Source organism: Salvelinus namaycush, chromosome 30 (genome assembly GCF_016432855.1).
Source record: "Salvelinus namaycush isolate Seneca chromosome 30, SaNama_1.0, whole genome shotgun sequence".
Lineage (NCBI taxonomy): Eukaryota > Metazoa > Chordata > Actinopteri > Salmoniformes > Salmonidae > Salvelinus > Salvelinus namaycush.
In genome coordinates, this window is record NC_052336.1 from 27324302 (window position 1) to 27348582 (window position 24281).

General features: G+C 41.6%; 1 protein-coding gene across 3 annotated transcripts in view; it reads left to right on the forward strand.

Annotated features, from left to right (window-relative positions):
- The window catches only part of LOC120025225 (lysosomal acid phosphatase-like), a 28177-nt gene extending 6465 nt beyond the window's left edge, over window positions 1–21712 (forward strand). For 2 of the 3 annotated variants that reach the window (XM_038969703.1, XM_038969702.1), the window contains 5 exons: window positions 13849–13981; window positions 15162–15250; window positions 15691–15797; window positions 16835–17010; window positions 18551–19627. In XM_038969703.1, the coding sequence (XP_038825631.1) occupies window positions 13849–13981; window positions 15162–15250; window positions 15691–15797; window positions 16835–17010; window positions 18551–18681 (636 nt within the window). In that variant the 3' untranslated portion in view covers window positions 18682–19627. Of the gene's footprint in view, window positions 1–13848; window positions 13982–15161; window positions 15251–15690; window positions 15798–16834; window positions 17011–18550; window positions 19628–20187 lie in introns of those variants that run through there. The other variant, XR_005472972.1, reaches the window with a different exon arrangement.
- The last annotated feature ends 2569 nt before the right edge of the window (window positions 21713–24281 follow it).

A 24281-nucleotide genomic window follows, 5' to 3' on the forward strand; every position in this document is an offset into this window, starting at 1 on the left:
AGTGAAAGCCAATACCAAAGATGGGCAAAAAGATTATCAAATGTAAATAAAGCATACAGGTTAACTGTGAATAAAGCATATAGGTCAACTGGACCAAACATCTCCAAACGTGAATACAGATAGGAGTAAAAGATCCAGTTAGTATAGAAACACTTATAATCAACCATTATATTTTGACGAAGCAATGAGCATGTAGTATGTAGCCTTGCCTGAGGTTATCTCAGTTATGTGGAATAAAGAAAATAATACAATGAATATGATAATAAAAACATAATAAAAAAAAATCAAAGACCTACATGCAGTTACAAAAGAAAATTGACACAACATCATTCTAAATTTAAGCATTTCAACATGATCCTCCCTCACAGACACCTCTCTAATAAAGTGATATCAATGATATCAACCTTTGTTTAGAAGATTAAGGACATGGTCCATAGACACTTGTAACCGGAATACCCTCTGTTACCTAACATGTTTTTGAAATTAACCTAGTTTTTAGAAGGCATAACTAGCTTTAATTAAAGAAACCATATATATATTCATTGATATACATATCTAAAAATTCAACCAAACATACAAAAACACAAGGCCTTAAACAAAAATAGATATACTAAAATCCTTACATAGGAGCACAATCCTCATCCTGACAGATTCTACAATCACCTCTTTGACATTTTGCGCAAAACACGGGGTCTCCGTGATGGTTATGGCCTTCCACATTAAATTTTGTGCACCACTTGCACTTACGGCGCAAATGACACTCTTTGTGGACATGTACCAATTAGACATTCGTCTGAATTTGGGAATACAGCATATACAGGTAGACCATCCTTACTGAAATCATGGCAAGCATAACCACCTCCCGGCATCACTCCATAAAGACAGTTTGGATTGCCAAAGGGGCAGTCCAGAGGTCCACCAACCGCATTACATGGCTTTCCATATCTATTAGTATAATGACCTGGGCTTCCAGGTACAGGATTAATTACCACAGGAGGGTCAGCACTCCTTACAGACATCTGTTTGACTGTTGTCTGGACCACAAGTGATTTTACCAAGGGTAAAACACAACAAAATACAATACCCAGAGCCAATAACCCTCCTCCCAGCATAATAGCCATTTTAGCAAACATAGCTCCCCACTTTCCTAATGCTAGATCCAACCAATCCCAAACATGAGAGTCAAACCCAGCATTTGCCTTAACCTCTGCTCGTAAACCTTTAAGTTTAGCCATAGCAATTGCGAAGGATCCATTAGGCGCAGTGTTATTGGGAATAAAAGTGCAACAATCATCTCCAAACATAACACAAACTCCACCTTTCTCTGCTAATAGCCAATTGAGAGCCTGTCTGTTTTGCCAAGTCATTTTACTGGTAGCCTGTACCTGTTCCCCTAATGCTGTTAGAGCCGAGTCAGTATAATTAATGAATCTCTGTTGGTTATAGTAAATATAATTAATCCACTCTAAATTCTTATTTGGTGTTATCCACAAAAAGATTGATTCAAATCCTGATTTAATCTCATCTCTTGCTTTGTACTCATTAGGAACACCTCTAGGTTGACCTATTGCATCCAAATAGACCTTGGGGTCAGACTTATATTCTCTTTTTACTCTATTTTTAGTATTTAGTTGCCTAGCATCACTAGGATCCCATTCAGTGATAGTTATCTGTTGAATCAACCTAACTCTTGCACAGAGGCCTGTCCATCCCTTTGGCAATGTTGCCCTTAATCTCTTCCCCCCACATATCCAGAAGAAATCTGCAACTACCTTGGTCTGTTCTTCATACGGTGCAATTAAGGGTAGTGCTAGAGTTTGATTTTGACAACTATCATGAATGACTACTTTTCCCACCCAACTTCCAGCTGCTTGATAAGTAGCCCTTCTTGGAGTGTCTGCATTCCATGTGGTATCCGTAGTTAAGTGCCATGTGATCTCACACTTACCTTTAAACTTCCCTATCCCATTCTGTCCTTTTGTGCTGTTAAAACATTCATATGTTTGTTGATAATCTATCCGATATTTATGTGGGACCTCTAGCTTCTGTACTTCCATTCTTATATCCAATTCTTTACACCACTTACCCCAACCAGTTTGATTGTAATACTGATGATAATATGGATTACCCAAATATGACAAACATTCAGCTGGGCAATAAGGCCTTTCTGGTCTACTCAAATGACAAAAGTTCTTATTAAAATCAGCACAATCCTTGTAATCATAAGGACTTGGTACCACCACTAATTCTGTCAGCGGAGAGGGTGCACATAGTAAGCAATTTGTCAATTTTAATTTCATTGCTGTATATTGAGCCCATTCATACCATTCATTTCCTACTAATTTCTTCAATGATTTGTCCTTGTATAGTTCTGAAGTTAAAGCATCAGTTGAATTCACATTGTCCTTTTCTCGAGGCCGATTGTTAGTGTTTTTTAGAAAGTTCCAAATGTCAGTAAAAAACCCTTCTGGTTCTGATGCCTCAGGTTTCTTTGTGGGTACATTGGACTGTTTGTTAATGGCAATGGATGATACCTTGGTAGTAACTGCTGTAATCCTTGCAGCAGTTTCCACTGTTGTTGTCGTTTTAGTTATCACCGGCTCTTCCTGTTTAGGTATTGGCGTAGGACCAATTCTAATGACTGTGGTGCTACTCCCTTCGGTCCATCTGGTTCTTGTTATTTCAACTATTAATTCTTCACCTTCAACTGGTTCAATCTGATTCATGGTGAGCACCCACTCGTCTGCTTCTTTGGTTACTGTCAGGTCACATCCTTTTGGGTCCCAAATGACTTCTCCCTTTGTTTGGTGATGTGTCCATCCACAGAATGCAATCTCAGGTAGAGGCTTGATCCTTTTGATTGAGATTGTCTTCTGCTCTCCTATTTCAGTTATGAGTTGAGGTGGAACAGAGATTCTAACCTGGTCAGTCCTTTTTAATTGTTCGGCTGATTCCTCTCTTCTTTTCCTGCTTCCACCATACTTCTTGATCATGTGTGAGTCTGTTATTTTTGTACTAGTATTCATTATTACTTTTGCTATGTCAATGTCTTTTTTCTGCCATTCTAACTTCAATTGTTTGTTAGGGGGACCCTTCAAGAGTTGACAAGTCAATTGTGGGGAAATCCCCTTCCCTTTCTCGTGAGGCTTCTCTTCCTCTTTCTTCCCCTGAGGCTCCCTCCTCAGGCCGGACTGGGCTTTCATCTGGAAGGGTATCAATTTCAGGGAAGAGATGTTCCCATTCTGCAAGTGGTACTTCGGGATCCCACTGTGGAGGGCTTCTGTCAAAGAGGTCTGCCACAGCAGGTATGTCATCAGGAGCAACAGGCATGTTACTCCCCCCCATTTCTGGGCTTTCTGACCATACCTGAGGAAGCTTTGGTTGTTTTTCCCTTTCCTGTTCAGACTTTTTTCCCCTGGTACTTCTTCTGAGAGCTTTAGTTGATGCACTCGTCGTATCTTGGCTTGTATCTGGTCTGCCATTTTCTTGACTCCTCCCTGGCGTTTCGATCGTTTCCTCTGCTCCTGCTCCCTCCGGGCTCCCGCCTGGTGTATCAGCATCCTCTGTGTTCTCATCTCTATGTGGTTGTATCCTTTTCTCTGTTGGGACTCGTGTGCAGTGGTTTAGATGGTACCACGTCTTGCTTCCTTTCACCTGGACTGCTGTTTTTGTGGCTGCGGCCACCTCGTAGGGTCCTTCTCTCCTCGGCTGATCCCACTTCCTTCGAAACACTCGAACGTAGACCAGATCCCCTGGTATCACTGGGAGAGGTCCCTCAGGTCCAGGCTCCGGCACCGTCTTTTTCTCCTGTGAATATATAGCTTTGTGTATTTTGGTTAGGTACATCACATACGATTTTAATTCACTTTGCAATATATCCAAGGAGGGACCTTTATACAGTCCTCCTAACATTGGTATAGGCATGGGTCGACCCGTAAGCATTTCATGCGGCGATAGATGCGTGTTTCTGTTAGTTTCCATGCGGCAACTCATTAGTGCAAGCGGTAAAGCATCCACCCAATTAAGCCCTGTAGATCTACAAATCTTTGTTATCTTGTTTTTCAGAAAACCGTTAACTCTCTCAACCATCCCCTGCGATTGGGGATGATAAACACATCCCAGCCTTTGTTTCATCCTTAGCTGCTGTATTATTGTTTTTACAACTTTTTGTATAAACGCTGAACCATTGTCTGAGCTAATTTCGGACGGAATCCCGAATCTGGGAATTACTTCTGTTGATAAGAATTTTATCACTGTTCCTGACCCCTGATCCACCGATGGTACTGCTTCTACCCATCTGCTGAACCTGTCTATGATAACTAACATGTACCTTTTACCCCGTATAGGTTTTATCATGTCTACATAGTCCATCACAATATGTCTAAACGGGCCTTCTGGAACCGGTATGTGACCTATAGGCGTAGCTATACCTTTACGTATATTGTTTTTTGCACATATTTCACATTTTGACAAAATCTCATCTACTGTTGCCTGTAGATAAGGTGACCAAAAACCTTGTTTTGTGATTTTTCTTATCACCTCCCCCCTTGCACAATGATCTAGATCATGTGCATCATTAATAAGTAGCGTCAGTAGAGTGGTGGTAGCTAATATGGCACCATCATGTGTTCTCCATATCCCATGTCTATCTACAGAGGCCCCCCTCTGTAGCCAGGTATTTTGTTCAGTAATTCCAGCACGAGCCTGAATTTGAATTAGCTCAGTAGGAGATGTAATAGGTGCAATAGCAACCATGTCCATTAATGGTGCAATGAGAATTGGGACAATGCATTTGGATGCTTTCTTGGCAGCTTCATCTGCTGCATTATTGCCCCTAATTACAAAATCATTGCCTTTTCTGTGCGCTTGACACTTGATTATTGCTAGTTTCCGAGGATACATTAATGCTGTCATTAATTTAACAATTTGTGCATGATGTTGGATGGGAGTTCCATCACTCTTTTGAAATCCTCTCTGTTTCCAGACTGCACCAAACAAATGGCATACGCCGTGTGCGTAAGCAGAATCAGTATAGATATTAACTGTTTTACCTCTTCCCAGCCCACATGCTGCAGTCAGAGCCTGCAATTCAGCTAGCTGGGCAGAGCAAGGCTGAGGACAATGCTCTAATATTTCCTCAGTGAAAGCTTTCCCCTTTTGCTTAACTACTGCAAACCCTGCATGATTACCCATATAATCTTTAAAACAAGAACCATCTACAAAGTAATTTTCCAGATTATATCCCTCTTGATCTATTAATGGAATTGATTCTAAGTCAGGACGTAGTTTGGTAAAAGTTAAAGCCTCAGCTACACAATCATGTGCTTCTCCTTCAAAATCAAATGGAACCCTTTCTGCTGGATTCACAGTGCTACATCTTTTAATGAGAACGTCTGGATACGTGAGTAAGCTCATATAATCCATCGTCCTTGCATTAGTTAACACAAATTTACCCTGTTCTATCAACTCCACTATTTTATGATGGGTGCTGATAATTACCGGATACCCCATGGTTATAGTTGATGCTTTGTCATATGCATAATGCAATGCAGCTAATCCCTGATAACACGGTGGGTATCCCTGAGCTACCGGATCTAATTTAGAGCTATAATAGGCAATAGGTTGTTTCTTCCTACCACTACAAGTTTCTTGCATAAGAACAGCTGCTGCATAATTGTTGCACCTGTTTGAGACGTATAACAAGAATGGTTTAGTGTAATCTGGGGTGGCTAGAGCTGGTGCGGTTTGCATTTCTGTTTTAAGTGTTTCAAATGCAACCAACGCATCAGTGTTCCAATCTAGTCTTGCTCTTAGATTAAGCTGTCCTGCTTCTTTCATTATTTCTCTCAGAGGAGCTGTTTTAACTACATACTCTTCTATCCAATCAGAACTAAATCCTGTCATTCCCAAAAAGGTCATCATTTGGGCTACTGTTTGTGGTAACGGTGCTTTGCTAATACCCTCTAGCTGTCCAGGAGCTATTGCCTTAGTTCCATGAGCTATTGTTCTGCCTAAGTACTCAACCTGTGGTTGACAGTACTGTAGTTTTGTTTTAGAGACTTTGTGTCCCCCCTCAGCTAGTCGCTGCAGTACTTTTAGTGAGTCAGAGTGACATTGTTCCAAAGTTGAAGCACAGATCAACAGGTCATCCACATATTGGATCAATGTACCATCTAACATTAATTCCTCCAGGTCTGCTCTCAATATCTGATTGAAAAAATGCGGACTATCCTTAAAACCCTGTGGGGTCCGAGTATAAGACAGAGTTTTGCCCCTATATCTAAATGCAAACAAATGTCTGCACTCCTCCGCCAGGGGTATACTAAAAAACGCTCCACATAGGTCAATAACCGTGAAGTATTTGGCCTCCGGGGGAACATTAGTCAGCAGTGTGTGAGGGTTTGGGACTTCAGCAGGACAATCCTGCACTATATCGTTAACAGCTCTTAAGTCATGGACCAGTCTCCATTTTTTACCATCGGCTTTAAGAACAGGTAGCAAGGGTGTATTGCAACCACTGGGCATCTCTATCAATACTCCTGCCTTGAGCAGTCCTTCTATTGTCAATCTTATTCCTTCTTCAGCCTCAGGCTTCATAGGATACTGGGTTTTCCATGGAAGTTTGGCATTAGGCTTTATTTTGACAGAAACGGGACTAGCAGATTTAACTAGTCCTACGTCTGTATCGTGTTGCGACCATACCTCAGTTGGTATGGTTTTCTCCATTTCTGCTCTAAGTTCACTGATTAATCCTATTCCTTCACCTAACACTACCTGCTGGCCTGCACTAACCTCTACCTCCCTTGGATCACCTATCAACATAGTAGTGGTAACTATTTTGATGAATGATTTATCTTTTGAATGAAAGATTAGTGGATTGTCAGTTTTATCCCACTTCTTTTTCCCAACTTCCTTCATCATCGATCCTAGATCTTTAGATGTATAACCCTGATTTACCAGTAATGTAATGTGAGGAACAGAGTCAGAGACATTGAACCATTTCTGCACAAATTCAGACCCGTCTCCATCCATCACATCCATTGCGGCTCCCTGCTTTCCAATAACTATGATTTGAGACATTATTGGTGCTTTCCTTCCATATGCCCCCATAACCCAAAGTTGTTCAAGCAATGGGTCCTGATGTGGGTCAAATTGCATTGTGCAATGATACTCAGATTTAGCTCTAACTGCTTTAGGTATTTGGGCCTGGATGAATTTACCCCATTTCCTGACAGTTCTATCTACATCTGCTTCAATGCCTCCTAGCCAATATACATTGGCTGTTCCTTCTGTACCCATCACCGGTAATTGTAATCCTGTTTTTTCAATTATTACTCCATCAGGAGAACATTTAATTTGTAGGCCCATCTTGCATAGTGCGTCTCTTCCTAATAGATTAACTGGTGTTTGATCTGACACTAAAATTGGAATTGTGACTGATTTACCATCAGTCGTTAGCCGAACTGGAGCGGTCATTGGAATTAACTGCGTATTTCCCGAGAATCCTATTGTTTTGGCATATTTACCAGACATGGGGAGATGAGAGGCATAATTTGGACTCACACATGTGTAAGTAGCTCCAGTATCTATCATCATGGGTGTACCTCTGTTTTCTATTTGAACCTGCAGTATAGGTTCTTGATCAGCCCTTGTTGTTATTATTGGAAACTGACCCTCCCCTTTGGGATTCCCTGGGCATCCCTAGTTTTGTTGATTAGGCCCTGACCATGTGTTCACAGGACCTGAAGGTTGGTTAGGGTTGCCCCGCCAGTCGTTATTTTGATTCCAACTATTCTGATTTTGTTGGAAGTTTGGGGCATTATTCGTCGGTGGCGATCTACTATTTCTATTTCCCTCAGTCCGATTCTGCCATGGGCGTGTAGGGCACTCTCGCCTGTTGTGTCCTGTTTGCCTACATCCCCAACAGGTGCCAGGTGGCCCTCGAGAGTCTACAGATCCCTTGCCTTTATCACATTGTACAGTTTTCTGTTGTTTTTTCCCCCCATTCCAAATCGGGGGCTGTGTGTACACATTTACTACTGGCGGTGCAGTTGACACTTGGGCCTGCCCAGGGCCGAACAGCTGTGGCTCTCCTGGGGAATCAGCAGCCATTGTTCCCATCTTTGGCCCAGGGGTAGTGACGACAGCCTGGACTTTCTTCTTCCCTTTGTTGGTTAGTTCATCCAACTGCAGCTGGATCAGTTTTCTCTGAATGTCTTTTCCTTGATCCATCTGTCTCTGTTCATCTTTTCTGTGTTTCTCTACTGCATGGACCACGTAGTCACAGAATTCCCTGTAGGGTTTTGATGTGAGTCCCACCACATCCTCCAGCCTGCTCTTTACTGGCTGGGGCATGGCTTCTATTATTGAATTTCGGAACATAGTTGTCATTAGTTCATTGCCCTCAGGGTCTTGCTCTGTTTCCATCCTCCACCTTTTCAACTGTCCATGTAGGTAGGTAGCTGGGTTTTCTGTGGCTCCGATATCTTCACCTCTTAGTGCTTTGGGATCCACTTTTGTTGGATATGTTTCTCTTAAAGCACGCCAGATGGCTGGTCTGTATCTGTCGAACAGTAATCCATCATTTATCACTCCCCCACCTGCACCATCGATGCCACCGTCCTGCATGATCTCTCCCATAGTATGCATACTCGTCACCCTGGCCAGTAGTGCCCTTATGTCCCCCACCGCCAGCAATTTCCCCACTGTATGTTCTTCAAAGGTTCTGATCCATTTACCTGCCCCCTCATGTAAATCTGGTAGACGAACAACCAAACCTTCTAAATCCTGTGTAGCCCATGGCGTATAATGTCCCTGATCGCCTTTTATCAGAATCGGACATTGTTTTCCATAAAAGCCAGATTCTTTTCTTGACCCTTCTCTACGAGCCCTGGGGTAGTCTTCAGACAAATCATCAGTTATGTCCTTATTTGTGCTGCGGGCCCGAGCTTTTTCTTGTTTTTTTAGTCTTCTCTTACTTTCTTCTAGTTTTGACTTTAATAGTTCCAATTCCTTATCTATTTTTTGTCCAAGTAATTGACCCTCTTCTTCTAGTCCGTCCCTATAGTGTCTGTCACTATATTCCTCTTCTTCTTCCGATAACTCCTTATCTACTCTTGCTGTTTCTAATGCTGCCAGAGCCTTTCTTAAACCCCCATAACAATTGAAGCCATCTCCCTCAATCCTAGACTCTTTTGTAGTCTTTTTCTGGTCCTTTTCTGTTGAATAAGATGATGCACATGCTGCTTCAGACTCCTCACTTTCTTCTCCTTCTGTTACTTCTATGTCACCTTGTATATCCAAATGACCCTTTATCATTGGAAATTGTCCATTGAAATAAGGTGGGGGGTTAGGCATCCATTCTTTTTTCTTTTTCATTGTTTTGTCATCTTTCTTCAGCATTTCTCTTGCCGTTTTCATGCTTTTCAACAAACCAGATCCTTCTTCTTTGAACATTTTCAGTATTTCATTCTCTCTTTCTCGTTTATTTCTTCTTTTTTGTTTCTTGTCATTTGGTTTGTGGTTCTTTATTAGTGTCTCCATTTCCTCACACACAGAGACATCCAATGTTCCCACCGCTGGCCATTTGGTACTTAGTTTTCTTGTGCGTTTCTCCCATTTTATTGAAGTTTTTATTATTTCTTTTTTACTCAAGGGATGCCTTGCCCCTAAGATCTCTACTGGTGTTCTATTCATTTTATTATAGTTCTAATCAATTTTTATGATTTCTTTTTAATACCTTATCTTTACCTTTATTTATTTATATTGTTTATACTTTCTTACCTCTACTTCATGTTCCTTATTGGTTGATTCTATATTCAATTGATTAGTGAGTCAAGCCTCCCCTGTATATTCTGGCCACTCAATTTTGCACCCCTCTCTGCTCTTCAGGCTATTTTTAGACTGTAACTTCTGTAGACACAGAGTGATTTATGGCCTGTTTCACCGTACGTGAATTCTTTATGTCCTGGATTCCACTATTTATCTTAACCTACCTAGATTCGTTTTTAACTTTATAGTATACTTTCAATTTATCGGCGATTCTGTTTTCTCTTTTGTTACCCACTGTACTAACCGTATTTATAATATTCGGTTAACGCCTTTTTAAGTATTTTTATTTATTATTTGTTTTGACACCTTTTTTAGTATTCTACTATGGTCGCTTATTACTTTGTCACATCTGTGTTTTTATCCTTGATTTACAACTTATTTTACTTCAACGTTTCTTAATTCAGCTCCCTCTATCTAAGTAGTTAGAGGCACCCTTCCTCAACCTTCTACTCTGTCACAGAAAGGCTGCGCGCTCCCTCTTCTGGACGTTTGCCTACACACACACACAACCTGTCTTTCCTTATGTTCTGTCTACACAGATACACTCATTTTTCTTACAGTATTTTCATACATTCGTTTATTTTTCCATTCGTTCATTCAATCACTTTGTTTTCACCTAAAAACAACTTGCAGTCTGTCTTTATTGACTTAATCCCTTTCTTCAACATAAGCCTAGGCTAATTGGATTTCTACGATATGACGAGAGACTACTGTCTAATCGGATCAGCTTGTCTTCATATCCTACCCAAACCCCCAATACTGATCTTTTCTTCTTTTGTTAGAGTAGTATTGTGGCGTGACCTACTGAATTACAAAACCCTGTTAGCTAGACAGAGCGGTTTTTTATTCGCAGGATTTTCTTTTGTATTTGAACGCCGCACAATCGGGCAAACGTTCTAAATATTCATCCGTACAGTCCTCCTTTCAGAGCGTTAACCATTAAATATTTATTTAACTACTGATTTATGTTTTGACCTTATTAACTACTTTTGCAGTTGAACGCCGCACAATCGGGCAAACGTTTTTCCTACAACCTAATATTTATAAGCTACTTTTGCAGTTGAACGCCGCACAATCGGGCTAACGTTCTTTCTGCCTTCTAAATATTCATCCGTTCAGTCCCCCATTCTGGGGCGGTAGCCATGAAGTATTTATTTACTAAATATTCACCCACAGACTATTCTGCTGTAAATATCCCACCCAATCAGACCTCCTTAAAAATGTTCCTTTTTTAAAGAGCGGTATCGTGAATTCCTAATTACTTATTTATTCAGTTCTCTGTTATCTTTAGAGCCGTTATTCATAAGTAACCTGTCCAAGCATTCCTTCTACTAATTTTATTGAAGAGGTATCACAGGATTTTCTACCTATTATTTATCTACTGATTTATGCTTTTAACCGTATAAACTGCCAGTTGTAGCCCTGCGCCTGAGCCCAGCCGCTCAACTAGAGAGTACAAACAGTCGCGCTGATCAGCCCACACAAGGCTGCTCAAAATGAATGGTCCAACGAGAGGGGCAGTCCGAATCACACACACTCGACACGAGTCGCCCGCTCAGGTTGACTGAGGTGTGTTTACGCACATCCCAAAACAGATCCTGATACGGTCGAACCCGGCCAAGCAGAATCAGACGGAACAACTCCCCCAATCAAACCAGACACATGAGCCCGTCTCGAGCAGTCCAACCAGAACAAATGCCCGCTCCCCCCAGCCAAACACCCAACACAAGCGAAGTTCACAGTTCCAGTTCACTCAATCTCTAGACATGCGCATTCATACAAAACCTAAATTCACACATGCATGCACATTTATTTGAATTCAAAAGCTCTTTCGTTTTTATCGTTTTTAGGAAATTTGAGAGAGAGACCTACATGACATTCCTCGCGCTGAGACAGGACCTCTGAAGCAATCTACACAAACATTTCAACTATTGTAAGAACTTGCTTACCTTATTATAGTTGGGCGGCCACCCTTGTTTGTCAGACTGTCCAAAGAACCCGTCATCAGCCAAGAACGTCCCCGTCCCTGTCACTCCTGGCCAAGCTCGCCAAGTTCTGTCGTGGAAAATCACTTCAAATATAACTCTTACAAGAACTTTTGTGAACTCAAATAAATGTTTTTATTACAATTGTATTGCAATCTGGAATGTCCGCGGAACACACACCTTCCCAGAGCACTGGTTCGCTATTTATACCCATCCACACACATGAGATCATTACATACATTAATTAAATTACTTCTCCTATGGTCATCTGCCACCATTATCCTTCATTTCAGGCTTCCTGCTTGTCTACGCCCAATAACGCCTGTATCCGCTCTTGATTAGATTATAATGGGGGCAGGACCCCCTTGTCCCCTAAATTTAATATATGTCTATCTTGCCCTAAGCACTTATGACCTTTACCCTAAGCACTTATGGCTGTTCCTGTCAATTTTATCTTCATAATGGTGTCCTGCTTTTTCCATACATACACGTTACAGCACGTATGACTTTGGCCATCTGCTAATCTTTGGTTTCCTGTATTTTACCAGAATGGCAAATGCATTCACGTGTTCCCTTCTCCTTCTCACTCAATAGTGTGATATGTTTTTTTATATGTCTAAGCATTTACTCCTACATTCCAGAGTACAGGCGTCGGTGTAACGCTCATTCCTTTGACGATAAACGTGAATCCGACCATCACCCCTGGTGAGACAAAACCGCAACACGTCAGTATAGAGCACTTTTTGCCAGTCCTGTCTGATCCAGCGACGGTGGGTTTGTGCCCATAGGCGACGTTGTTGCCGGTGATGTCTGGTGAGGACCTGCCTTACAACAGGCCTAGAAGTCCTCAGTCCAGCCTCTCTCAGCCTATTGCGGACAGTCTGAGCACTGATGGAGGGATTGTGCGGTCCTGGTGTAACTCGGGCAGTTGTTGTTGTCATCCTGTACCGGTCCCGCAGGTGTGATGTTCAGATGTACCGATCCTGTGCAGGTGTTGTTACACGTGGTTTGCCACTGCGAGGACGATCAGCTGTCCGTCCTGTCTCCTTGTAATGCTGTCTTAGGCGTCTCACAGTACGGACATTGCAATTTATTGCCCTGGCCACATTTGCAGTCCTCATGCCTCCTTGCAGCTTGCCTAAGGCACATTCACGCAGATGAGCAGGGACCCTGGGCATCTTTCTTTTGGTGTTTTTCAGAGTCAGTAGAAAGGCCTCTTTAGTGTCCTAAGTTGTCATAACTGTGACCTTAATTGCCTACCGTCTGTAAGCTGTTAGTGTCTTAATGACTGTTCCACAGGTGCATGTTCATTAATTGTTTATGGTTCATTGAACAAGCATGGGAAACAGTGTTTTAAACCCTTTACAATGAAGATCTGTGAAGTTATTTGGATTTCTACAAATTATCTTTGAAAGACAGGGTCCTGAGTTTAGCTATAATTCCTTATAGCTGTATCACATTACAGAATTTCCACTGTACAGTTTGCCATAAATCATGCAGATTGAGTCAATGTTAAACTTTTAAGTTAGGATGTGAAATGTTTCTACAGCCAATGTTTTAGCTAGTGAGGAACCACAGTGGTTTATGGAAGTGAAAACAGAACTGTGAGCCTGTGGCTACTCAGCCTTGTGACTGTTGCGGCGTGAGGGAAGTCATGCTTCAGTCTACTCTGGTCAGCTGAAATCAACCTACCATGTATAAACATTTGGGAAGGGCTGGGGAGACAAAGGCTGCAATGTGGTCATTGATTGTCTCCCGACAGATCAAAACTATTTATTTGTATATCACGAAACTTGTTAATCAAGAAATGTCGCCTATACCTACTTTCATTTCATTGGTGGTTATTGTTAACCTTGTTTTATTGGATGTTCTACACTGTAATTGTAGCAATATCATACTATTTTACTTTAGAGACAGACAACAGCATGTAGATTGAATGGTATTATTATCTTACTAACATTGTTTAGTTTCACCTTTATTCAGTGTCATGAGCATATTGGAGGTTTTTCGTTCACCACCCATGTCATTTCAGGCAAGGCACAACATGACCGCTCCTGACTGGGTGACCCCTGAGATCATGGATGATCTGAGGAAGCTCAAGGACTTTGGCTTTGAAATCCTGTTTGAGGTCTACAAGCATCAGGAGAAAAGCCGTCTCCAAGGAGGTAATGCCAACTGTCAGAATGGGAAGGGCAGAAATGTGTTTCAGCTTAGCTATCTACATTTCCTTTTGTACGTGCTATTTAGTGATGGCCAAGGCTGCGGAGCCGTAGGTAACTGTCCCGTCCCACCTCCTTGGTTTCCTTTTCCCCACAACTGGGCCCAGTTTTTAAAAAGTTCTATCTGGATTTCATCTGTCGGATAGGTTTAAATGTATAGAACAGATGAATCATTGACTTGAATGGAGACTCCTGTTCTATTTTAATGCGTTATTCCAATCCGATTAGCCGAAATCCGAATAACTTAAAAGAAGATTCCGAATCACGTTCTGCGCATGTTTCGTCACCACTACGCAAATATTTGTGGTCACCCTCCCTTTTATTTTTCTCACTGTCAATCGTGAAATTGTAATTATTCAGGTTTTACTGGTGAAATGTCCAAGCAGCATCTACATACCAACCATTTGATCTCAATCAGATTCATGGGGATAAGCATTTAGATCTTCTTGTTGACTTGAGGTAGCCTACAGTGAGCACATTTTTGAGCATATTGTTTTAACAAATTAGCATGTTTCAGTCAAAGCACACATTTTGTCTTGTGGTGTGCGCTGCTGAGTTTTGGCCACATGAGAGAAATGTGACCGTTCGCACAATGAGGTGGTGTTTGTTGTCTTACAGTAACGTTATACAATGGTATTATATTAAATGATGTTATGTAGAATACTATCATTATGTGCTCTTGCAGACATTGATTCAGCTTTGATCTTACTTTAGTAGACAAGCACCATTCGCCAGAGAAGCCTGTGCGACTGTGTGTAAAGTAGAGGGTCCCGCACATGCGCAGAAGCTTCGGGATCTTTAGCTGTCGGGAAGAGGGGTCCAAAAAAGTTGGATCGGCAGCCACTCCGTTTAGTTGCTGCATATTTCTTCATATGGCCCTCAAATATATGAAAGTGATTAGAGATTTGAATATGCATTCATACATCTTTGGTTTAGTACGCTCATCTCAAACGATTAAACTACTTTGCACATCATCGAGATGAAGACTAGCCCCATAACCACCATTTGAAGTCAGCTGATGTTTTATGTAATGGCAATAGCACTGAAGGATTGAGATAAGAGATGGTAAATCTTCTCATTGTCTACTTAACTGCTAACTATAGGCTTTTACTACTCCATTAAATAGGTGTCCTCTTGGGTAGCATTGTAAATAACATCTCGGAGTCTGCTCTTCCCGGCTCTAATCGCCGTCTGAAGATGATGATGCTCTCTGCGGTAAGCTTTTAAATCTTGTGCATGATCTCCTTTTTACGTGGATGCCTTGGGCTGTTTGCTGCAAATTGTTCATCTAATGCAGGGACGGGCAACTGGTGGCCCACTGTAGGCCTGTGGACCAATTTCAAATTTGGGGAGGGGGGGGGGGACTCAGAAGGTCTCAACTTACTGTTTAGAGTTAGAATAATAAAATACACAAGGTGGAATTAAAAAAATTGGTTGCACATCAGCAGTCATTCAATTAGCCCATGTCAGCACATTTTTGGGGGTATTGAAAGTTAGTCTAGCGGCCAGTTATCTAAACTTGTAGTAAGCATGGACAAATTACTGACCGGGTGGGGCCATTGCTCATCAGTTATCATATTAACAACTGCGAACATTTTCTCTCCGCCCCATGGCAAAATGTGTAGAATGCATGAGTCTTTTGTGTTACTTTTCAGCATGACACCACCATTGTGGCTTTGCAGTCGAGTTTGAGTATCTTCAATGGAAAGCAGCCGCCCTATGCCTCCTGCCACATATTTGAACTCTATCAGGAAGACAACGGGTAGGTTGTACCGTGATGGAATAAGACCCTTGTTAATAGCTATACCAAACTTTGTGTAGTTATATTATACTGTGCTATCTTGTGAACTGGCTCAGATAAGCAACGTTCGGTCCCCCAAAAAATATGTACAGTACCAGTCAAGTTTGAACACCTACTCATTCAAGGGTTTTTCTTTATTTTTTACTATTTTCTACATTGTAGAATAATAGTGAAGACATCACAACTATGAAATAACACATATGGAGTCATATAGTAACCAAAAAAGTTATACTACTACTGGTGGTTTCTTTGCAGCAATTCGACCATGAAGGCCTGATTTCATGCAGTCTCCTCTGAACAGTTGATGTTGAGATGTGTCTGTTTCTTGAACTCTGAAGCATTTATTTGGGCTGCAGTTTCTGAAGCTGGAAACGCTAATGAACGTATCCTCTGTAGCAGAGGTAACTCTGGGTCTTCTTGATGGTTTTTGCGACTGCACTTGAAGAAACTTTCAAAGTTCTTCAAGTTTTCCCGGATTGACTGACCTTCATGTCTTAAAGTAATGATGGACTGTTGTTTCTCTTTGCTTATTTGAGCTGTTCTTGCCATTTAATATGGACTTAGCCCTATTTGGTAAAAGACCATCTTCTTCTGTATACCACCCCTACCTTGACACAACACTACTGATTGGCTCAAATGCATTAAGAAGGAAAGAAATGTACTTTTAACAAGGTACACCTGTTCATTGAAATGCATTCCAGGTGACTAACTCATGAAGCTGGTTGAGAAAATGCCAAGTGTGCAAAGCTGTCATCAAGGAAAAGGGTGGCTACTTTGAAGAATCTCAAATATATTTTATTTAACACTGTTGTTGTTGGTTACTACATGATTCCATATGGGTTATTTCATAGTTTTGATGTCTTCACTATTATTCTACAATGTAGAAAATAGTAAAAATAAATACCTTGAATGAGTAGGTGTGTCCAAACTTTTGACTGGTACTTTATATCTGATTGAGATCTGCTGTCAGTCTAATATAGGAAGTCTATCCCATCTAGATCATTCACAGTGGCCATGTTTTATCGCAATGACACCACAAGAGCGCCTTACCAACTGGCTATACCTAGCTGTGACCTCTTCTGCCCACTGGAGGACTTTGTGCGCCTCACCAAACCATCCATCCCAGAGGATTGGGACAAGGAGTGCATGGTTGAGTCTCCTACAAAGGATACAGGTATGATGGGAGTAACATGGGCCGTTTGATAAAGAGCCTTGAAGCAATAGAATGTGTTGAATAAGGGTCATTCCACTTTAAAGGGATACTTCGGGATTTTGCCAGAGGCTGTTTATCTACTTCTCCAGTGTCAGATGAACTCGTGGCTACCATTTTTATGTCTCTGTGTGTATTTTGAAGGAAGTTGCAAACTAGCATTACCCATAGACTGCCAGTCATTGCGCTAACACTAGTTAGCATTGGCTTGTGAAACTACCTCTAACTTCCTTCATACTGGACACAGATACATAAAAATGGTATCCACGAGTTCACCTGACTCCGGGGAAGTAGATAAAGGGCCTCATTGCCAAAATCCCAAAGGTATCCCTTGAATTAAAATGGTGAAAAGAAAGAGGATTTTGAAACCTACCGTCTCAGATTGTTCTGAAACGGTTTCTGTAGTTAGAAACGGATAAGATATTCATTCAACATTATTTTGTTGAAATGTAATTTGATCTCTGTGAAATTAACCTAATTTGGACCTTTTTTCTATTGATAGGGTTCATATATTCTATATAGTACCTCGCATCCAATTTGGACCAAACTTCTTCCTACCAATGAGTAAGATATTCAAAACAATTGTCAAAAGCCACCTATAGACACCCTCCACACCAATACCACCCCAACAACAGAATACATTAATGCAGGGGTTCCCAAACTTTTTAGCTCAGGCCCCCCTTCCAGCATTGGGGAACATCCCGCGAACCCCCCCCCCCCCCCCCCCTGCGCATGTGAGTGCCACGTCTATTTCTATGGGCATAAGCACTGTTCATGACACACTGTTCACACCCCTCTTGTTGGTAAAGCTTATTTCCTGTTGTCATGTCTGTGTATTCATGTGATATTTGAGTGACTCAAACATTACTACAAAGTCTATGGGCTAAAACACCAAGCTAAAAAGCGTTAGCAGACATGAGCTAATTGATCTGGACATTTCTGACAAGTCATATATAGCTCTCTAAGGTATGCAATGACTGACTAACAAAACTGATAATGCACTACCCAATTTCGAAATTGCACTATTACAACTTTCAAGAGTAAGTTGAAAGCTGCACTGAGTTTCTGGTAATACCAGTATGTATGATGGGACATAAAACAAATAACTTCAATAAGTAATTTACCTGTACGGGGGGGAAGTACATCACCAAATTCACTGGGATTACATAGACAAAACAATACTCAAGCTGCAGTTCAATACTATTTTGGGGGGGCATTTCTCATGTTTTACACATTGGTAGGAAGACGTTCGGACCAAATCGTATGTTGGGTACGATATTTATTAAATATATTATATGAATCCTATAAATTAAAATGGCCAATTTTGGGTGTAATTAACTGAATTTTTCAGAGATCAAATTATATTTCAACAAAATAAAGTTGCAGGAATGCTTATATTATGTTTCTAACTGCAAAAACTACTTCAGAACAATCTGAAATGACATGGAACGACTAATAATGTGTGTTTGACATATCTACTGTGTCTTTCTCTGGGTCCCATCAGAGGTGGTCATCGGACTAGCAGTTTGTGGCTGTTTGCTCTTCCTCCTTATCGTCCTCCTGCTCGCTGTGCTTTGTCGGCAACGTGATCCCTCCAACGGCTACAGTCACGTTCACAATGAGATTGAATCTTGACAAAAGTACAAACTCCACCGTAGGCAGGATTCATGGGAGTGAAGATGTTGTTTGAATGCCTCCCAGCTCTGCCCCCTGGTGGGGGATGCAGGAAAAGGGAACACTAGACTCCTTTTAGTGCAACTTTTTTAACTTTTTTTTATTTTTTTTAATTTTTCCTTCAAAGGGGACTGTGACCTTTCACCAAAAATGCACATGCACTTACTGGGGAGGACAAAGGTTATCTAGTCTTCAAGTGAACTGTTGTCATGGTAAGTATTCTTAAGCTTGTGAATGAAGTTGGCTACTGCATTCGGACAAAATTGGCTTTTTTAATGTTTTCAATTACTACTTGTACTCATGGGTCCAAGTCACCTGACCAGCGTTCTTACAAAATGTGGACCACTGGATGCTTCATGCTTGTTTGATGGAGAATAATGATCATTGTGACACTGAACCCGAGGACTGCTTGTGCTTCATTCTCTCCAAGGAACAGATTTTGGCCGACTGTACTGCGCATTCTTTCTAGCAAGTAATTTGATAAAGAATGCTATTCATTTCCTCTGGTGGTGATTGTCATGGTACTTGGAGAAGCCTTCACATCATGGTAGTCTTGGTAAAGGCTTTGCTCTATATGTCAGAGGCATGTACTAAAAAGCCTGTCATGCTTTGTGCCTAGGGCTGTTAGATTCAATTTAAGGCACAGTAATTCAGTTATTTGCTGAAAAAGATACATGTATATAAGTGTGACTGCCCTCTTTCTGCTCTTTTAAAACTGCCTCTGAGGTTTAGACTTTTTTTTTTTTTAGGAACAAGTGATTACTTAGTTTTTTAAATTTCCCCCAAAGTAAAAAAAAAAAATACATTATAATTTTTACAATATAAATACAGTATAATACCTTTTAAGTTACTGAGTGCAGTGTTCACAACCTGAGGGGGCTCTCCGCTGAGTTCCCATCAAACAAGTCACTCCGACCAAGGTAAAGACAGATTCAGGCTGGATATTTGACGGATATCCACCTGTAGTTTTCCTTACATCCACCAACCGCAGTTAGGAACGGTCAACATATTGACAAATCACATTTTTCAAATTTCAATAGCTTTTTAACCATTACTCCTAAAACTTTCAAAACTGGTTCTAGCTAACCCAATGGCATAGACACACATTGCACACACTTTTTTTTGGTCAATTTACATCTCGCACTATTTTAAATTATTTATATATATTTTTTAAATTTCAATAGCTCCTTGGTCATGTGACCTGACTTAAAACACGGTTCAGAATGTACACTCAGCGGGCCTACACATTGCACACCCTTCAGTTAGTCCATTTTAATTTCACATGATTTCACATGAATTTTGTATATGTTCTAATTTCATTAGCTCCTTGGTCATGTGACCTGACTTCAAACAAGGTTCAGAATGTCCAATGACTACCCTTGTATATTGCACACTCTTTAGTTTGTCCATTTTCATCTCACACGATTTTACATGTAATGTGACCGAGTGACCTCAAACTACTTTCAGAATGTCCACGGACTGGCGGAGACGGGCGCCACGAGGCATCCAGTGCGGTAATGCGGCCGATCCCGGAGAAGCTGGCGGGAGCCCTGGAATGGTTTCGCCACGAGAGAGGGGCCCAAGCCCTGGAAAGCGTTGCTGTTTCGGTGCCGTCCGGAGAGCTCTCCCTGGCTCTTGAAAGTCCGGGGGAGAGGGTGTAAATCTCACGCCAGGCCATATTACTTTACTATATCCGCAGCAGGTCTCCAATGTGAACAGCCTCTGGGATGTTATAACAATGTAGGTAAGGGAAGTTGGAAAAAAAGGATTGGTTCTAAGGGCTGGGTCGGTCGAGCTGGGGTGCGAAGTGGGGCTGGGCTCGAACCGTGGCTGGGGGAGCAGTCCCTCCGTCACCCTCTTTTCACCACCATTTCATTGTGTGGCCCATCTCGCGGTCTCTTGTGTGTGGTCTCGCAAGGGTCTGCTTGCGGGGATTCGTCGGGGTGGTGTCCATCGGCGGACTGGTGGGGGGTTGGGTCCGGCGATTGGTGGCGGCAACTCTGGACGCGCGCCGGGCCCTTCTCGCGGATCTCTCCAGCTATGGCGCTCGCCTGCCCCACGCATTGTAGGTGAGGAGGTCTCCTCTACGCTCACTAGACTTGAGTCGGAGACTAGACCCAATGGCCCCGCAGTGATAGGGCATTGCATGGATCTGGCTCATGCCCTACGAAGTGGGGAGAGGTATCTCCAGCTTGTCTGGGGAGGGAGGCCTATGTCTGATGTGGGTAGTACCATCCACGCCCAGGGATTTGTACGTAGCAGAGCAGCTCACTCGCTGCAATCTATTGAAAGTCAGCCCTCGAGCCAAGCTTTTGTCGGGGACGGAAGGCGTCTTCCTCCACCATCCTCCTTTACTTAAGGGTTAACAGGTGCACGCAGAAGGGCCAGGGGCCAGACGGTGTGAGAGAGCCCAGGCAGGTGGGTAGAAGGCATCATTGGGCTCTGGATAGGTAGGAGGCTAGGTGGTGGTCGCCCATCCGCCCGGGCCCGTCCTATGGTGGGACTGTGAGTCCGGTTGGGACTCGCTGTGGAAGTCAAAAGGTCACCAGGTGCAAGAGGAGGCCTCCCACATGGCGGTGGGCACTCAGTCTGAGCAGGGGCAGCTGGACTCAGGGGCTGGGGGCAGCACTCAGGCTGTGGAGGGTGTGGGGACTGAGCAGAAAAAAGCGGGCGGGTCACCAGGAGCACAGAGCCTGTTTTGAATTACCACGTGCACAGAGCCTATTTTGACTGTAGACGTCTTAGTAATTCCAGGGAGGAATACTCTAATACTCTACTCTACTCTACTCTAATACTCTACTCTATACTGCCTGGAGGTCAGGAAGGCCCAAGTGAATAGGTGTGTGAGTGACACTGTCCTTCAGGGGTGCAGAGCAGGCAACTTAATGTAAAATCATGTGAGATGAAAATGGACAAACTGAAGGGTGTGCAATGTGTAGGCCCACTGAGTGTACATTCTGAACCTTGTTTGAAGTCAGGTCACATGACCAAGGAGCTATTGAAATTAAAATGTAAAAAAAGTTTGTACATTGTTTACGCTCCCTAACTAATTCAACTAGGAATACAAAATGCTGCTCACACATGTTTATTAGCTTTGCAAAGTGAATTAATGTCCAAATCGTGAAAATAATACCTGTGCTGTAACACAAAATAAAACAATGAATAAAAGTCCAATGTTGGTAGTGACTGCCCATTACTGCTTAACACTTATTAACCATTACTTATTAACCATTATTTATACATATTACTTTACTATAATTTTAATCGCTCCGCACTACCTGTAATTTAATTGTGTTTTCATGGGCAATGAGTAATTATAATAGTGCCTATTGTTTAACCAGACATCTGATTCAGGTTGTCCAACTGGTTTGTGTATAATAATATATGCCATTTAGCAGACGCTTTTATCCAAAGCGACTTAGACATCATGGGCCCAATAATCATGTCTCTATTTTATCACATCGCTACAGTCGAACTGTAAAGTATAAAATAAAAAAAATATGCGTGACGGACTGGAGAGTAATTCTTATCTGTAATATTTTGTGTTAAATCATGAGCAATTGGTTTCACCGTAGTGCTTGAATTATTGCAACAGTCCTTTGAGATTGTTTGCCTTCACGTTTGCAATGCTGTTTAACGTGAATGATTTTATGTCCTGATATGCTGGAAATTAGTTAAGAATTTTTTGCACTGGGAATTCGCAATATTTGATTTGAGTCACTGTTTGCATGTGGATTGCTTAAACTGCATTTTGAGTGTCTTATCAATAATGTTGTCTTATTGCACCTTTTCAATAAGTTGTTCCGTTCTTTAAATTATTTGGGTTAATACTTGTTCCGAAAGCTAGGGGGATGTACAGGTAACTGACAAAAAAAAGTGTCTTTAATAGGGCGTTGGGCCGCCGGAACCGCCTCAATGTGTCTTTGCATAGATTCTACAAGGGGGAGGGGAGGGGGGGGGAATACTGACCCAAATTGAGCCCGAGTAAATGGAACGTACAGTAATTCCCTTTTTATCCACTTCTCTCTATGCGTAATCTGACCTTGAATTTAAACATGAGAATAGCATGCGAGTCACCCGGTATCAAAGAAATGAAAGTGTGACACAGATTTAACAGATACGCTGTATTCTGACTTTGACTTAATTCCCCTCATCATTCCACCACCTTAACGCGCAATTAATAAGGTCGAGCAACCTGCCGGTTCCAAGTGAAACAACATCTTTCTTTACCCCAATGGAATTAACACAATTCTCCATGCACTGTAATTTACAAATTGATAAGAGCTAGGAAAATGAGTAAACTATTTGGGGAAGGGGATTGTAAATCTAAATGACAATTGTTTTTGATCTATTTTACTTGGAGATAAATGTGACACCAGTCATATGGCAGCAAAGTGAAGCATATTACCATAATGTATCACCTTTTCCACAGTGAAGTTTATGAAATGCTGGCTTTATAACCTTTTCAGGAATGAAATTTGGAGAGCCAAGCTGTAGACCTCGTAGCCATTCGCAAATGACCATATAGCGCCAAACCTACAGTTGATTTATGATTATTAGGGTAGATTTATAGCACTACTGTTCAACCCCTATTGTACACTTTTCTCACCTTCCAATATTTCATCGATGTATCAACTGAATATGGCAACTTTCAGGATGAATCAAACCACTGTATTTTTTTATCCTCCCATATACTTTGTGCATAAAAGCTCTCCAAACCGTTTTTTTGTATTATTCATAAATACTTTCCTAACCCTAAATAATATACAATATCAGATTTTAAAGCTACCATTGTGGTAAAAATGTTAACTATATTTTAGTGAGTCTGTCAAGAAAATGTTAAGGTAAGGTGAATTTAGAATAAGTGAGACACTTTTTGCATTTCCAAATTCTTTTTCGACATCTATCCAACATATTAGCTCAACACGTGACATTTGTAAAATCCTCAAGATGTTTCCTAATGTCACTGATTTACCATGTGCTTTGTGGGGTGGGCTTACTGTTTGAAGCTTGCTCTATCATGTCAATGAAGTGATGTAATTTTGATCATGTGGTTTCTCTGCAGGGGCTTAGTACCAATAGTAATGATTTTCTCTTGTCAGAACAATAAATACATAGGCCAATATTAAGCTGTCCCAGTTTATGTCCCACTCTTTCTGAATCCACACTACACCAAATTTTAAATGTGATAAATGTGCTGAAACCCCTATTGAATGAGCTTTTCGAGAAAATTTGTTGACCAGCAAGTGGGAGGGTTTTCACCAGTTGAATTTAACTTGCCTAGTTAAAGGTTAAATTTAAAAAATGAAATGTAATCAACTCATGCAAGGGAACCCCACCTGCAAACATTTTTGCCATGCTGAGTTATCCGGACAAATTGGGCTACTTTGAAAACGATGTCGCGGGTGAAAATGTATTAGCCGCAGGTTTTTGGCCTATTTCTAAATTGCACGTCGTCCGCCATGGCATTGCTCTTAAAAATATAGATATATTTCATTGTGACCTGCTGCTGACTGTCTGGCAGTGACGCAGGCTGTTGCTGAGTTAGTGAGGAGGGCCAG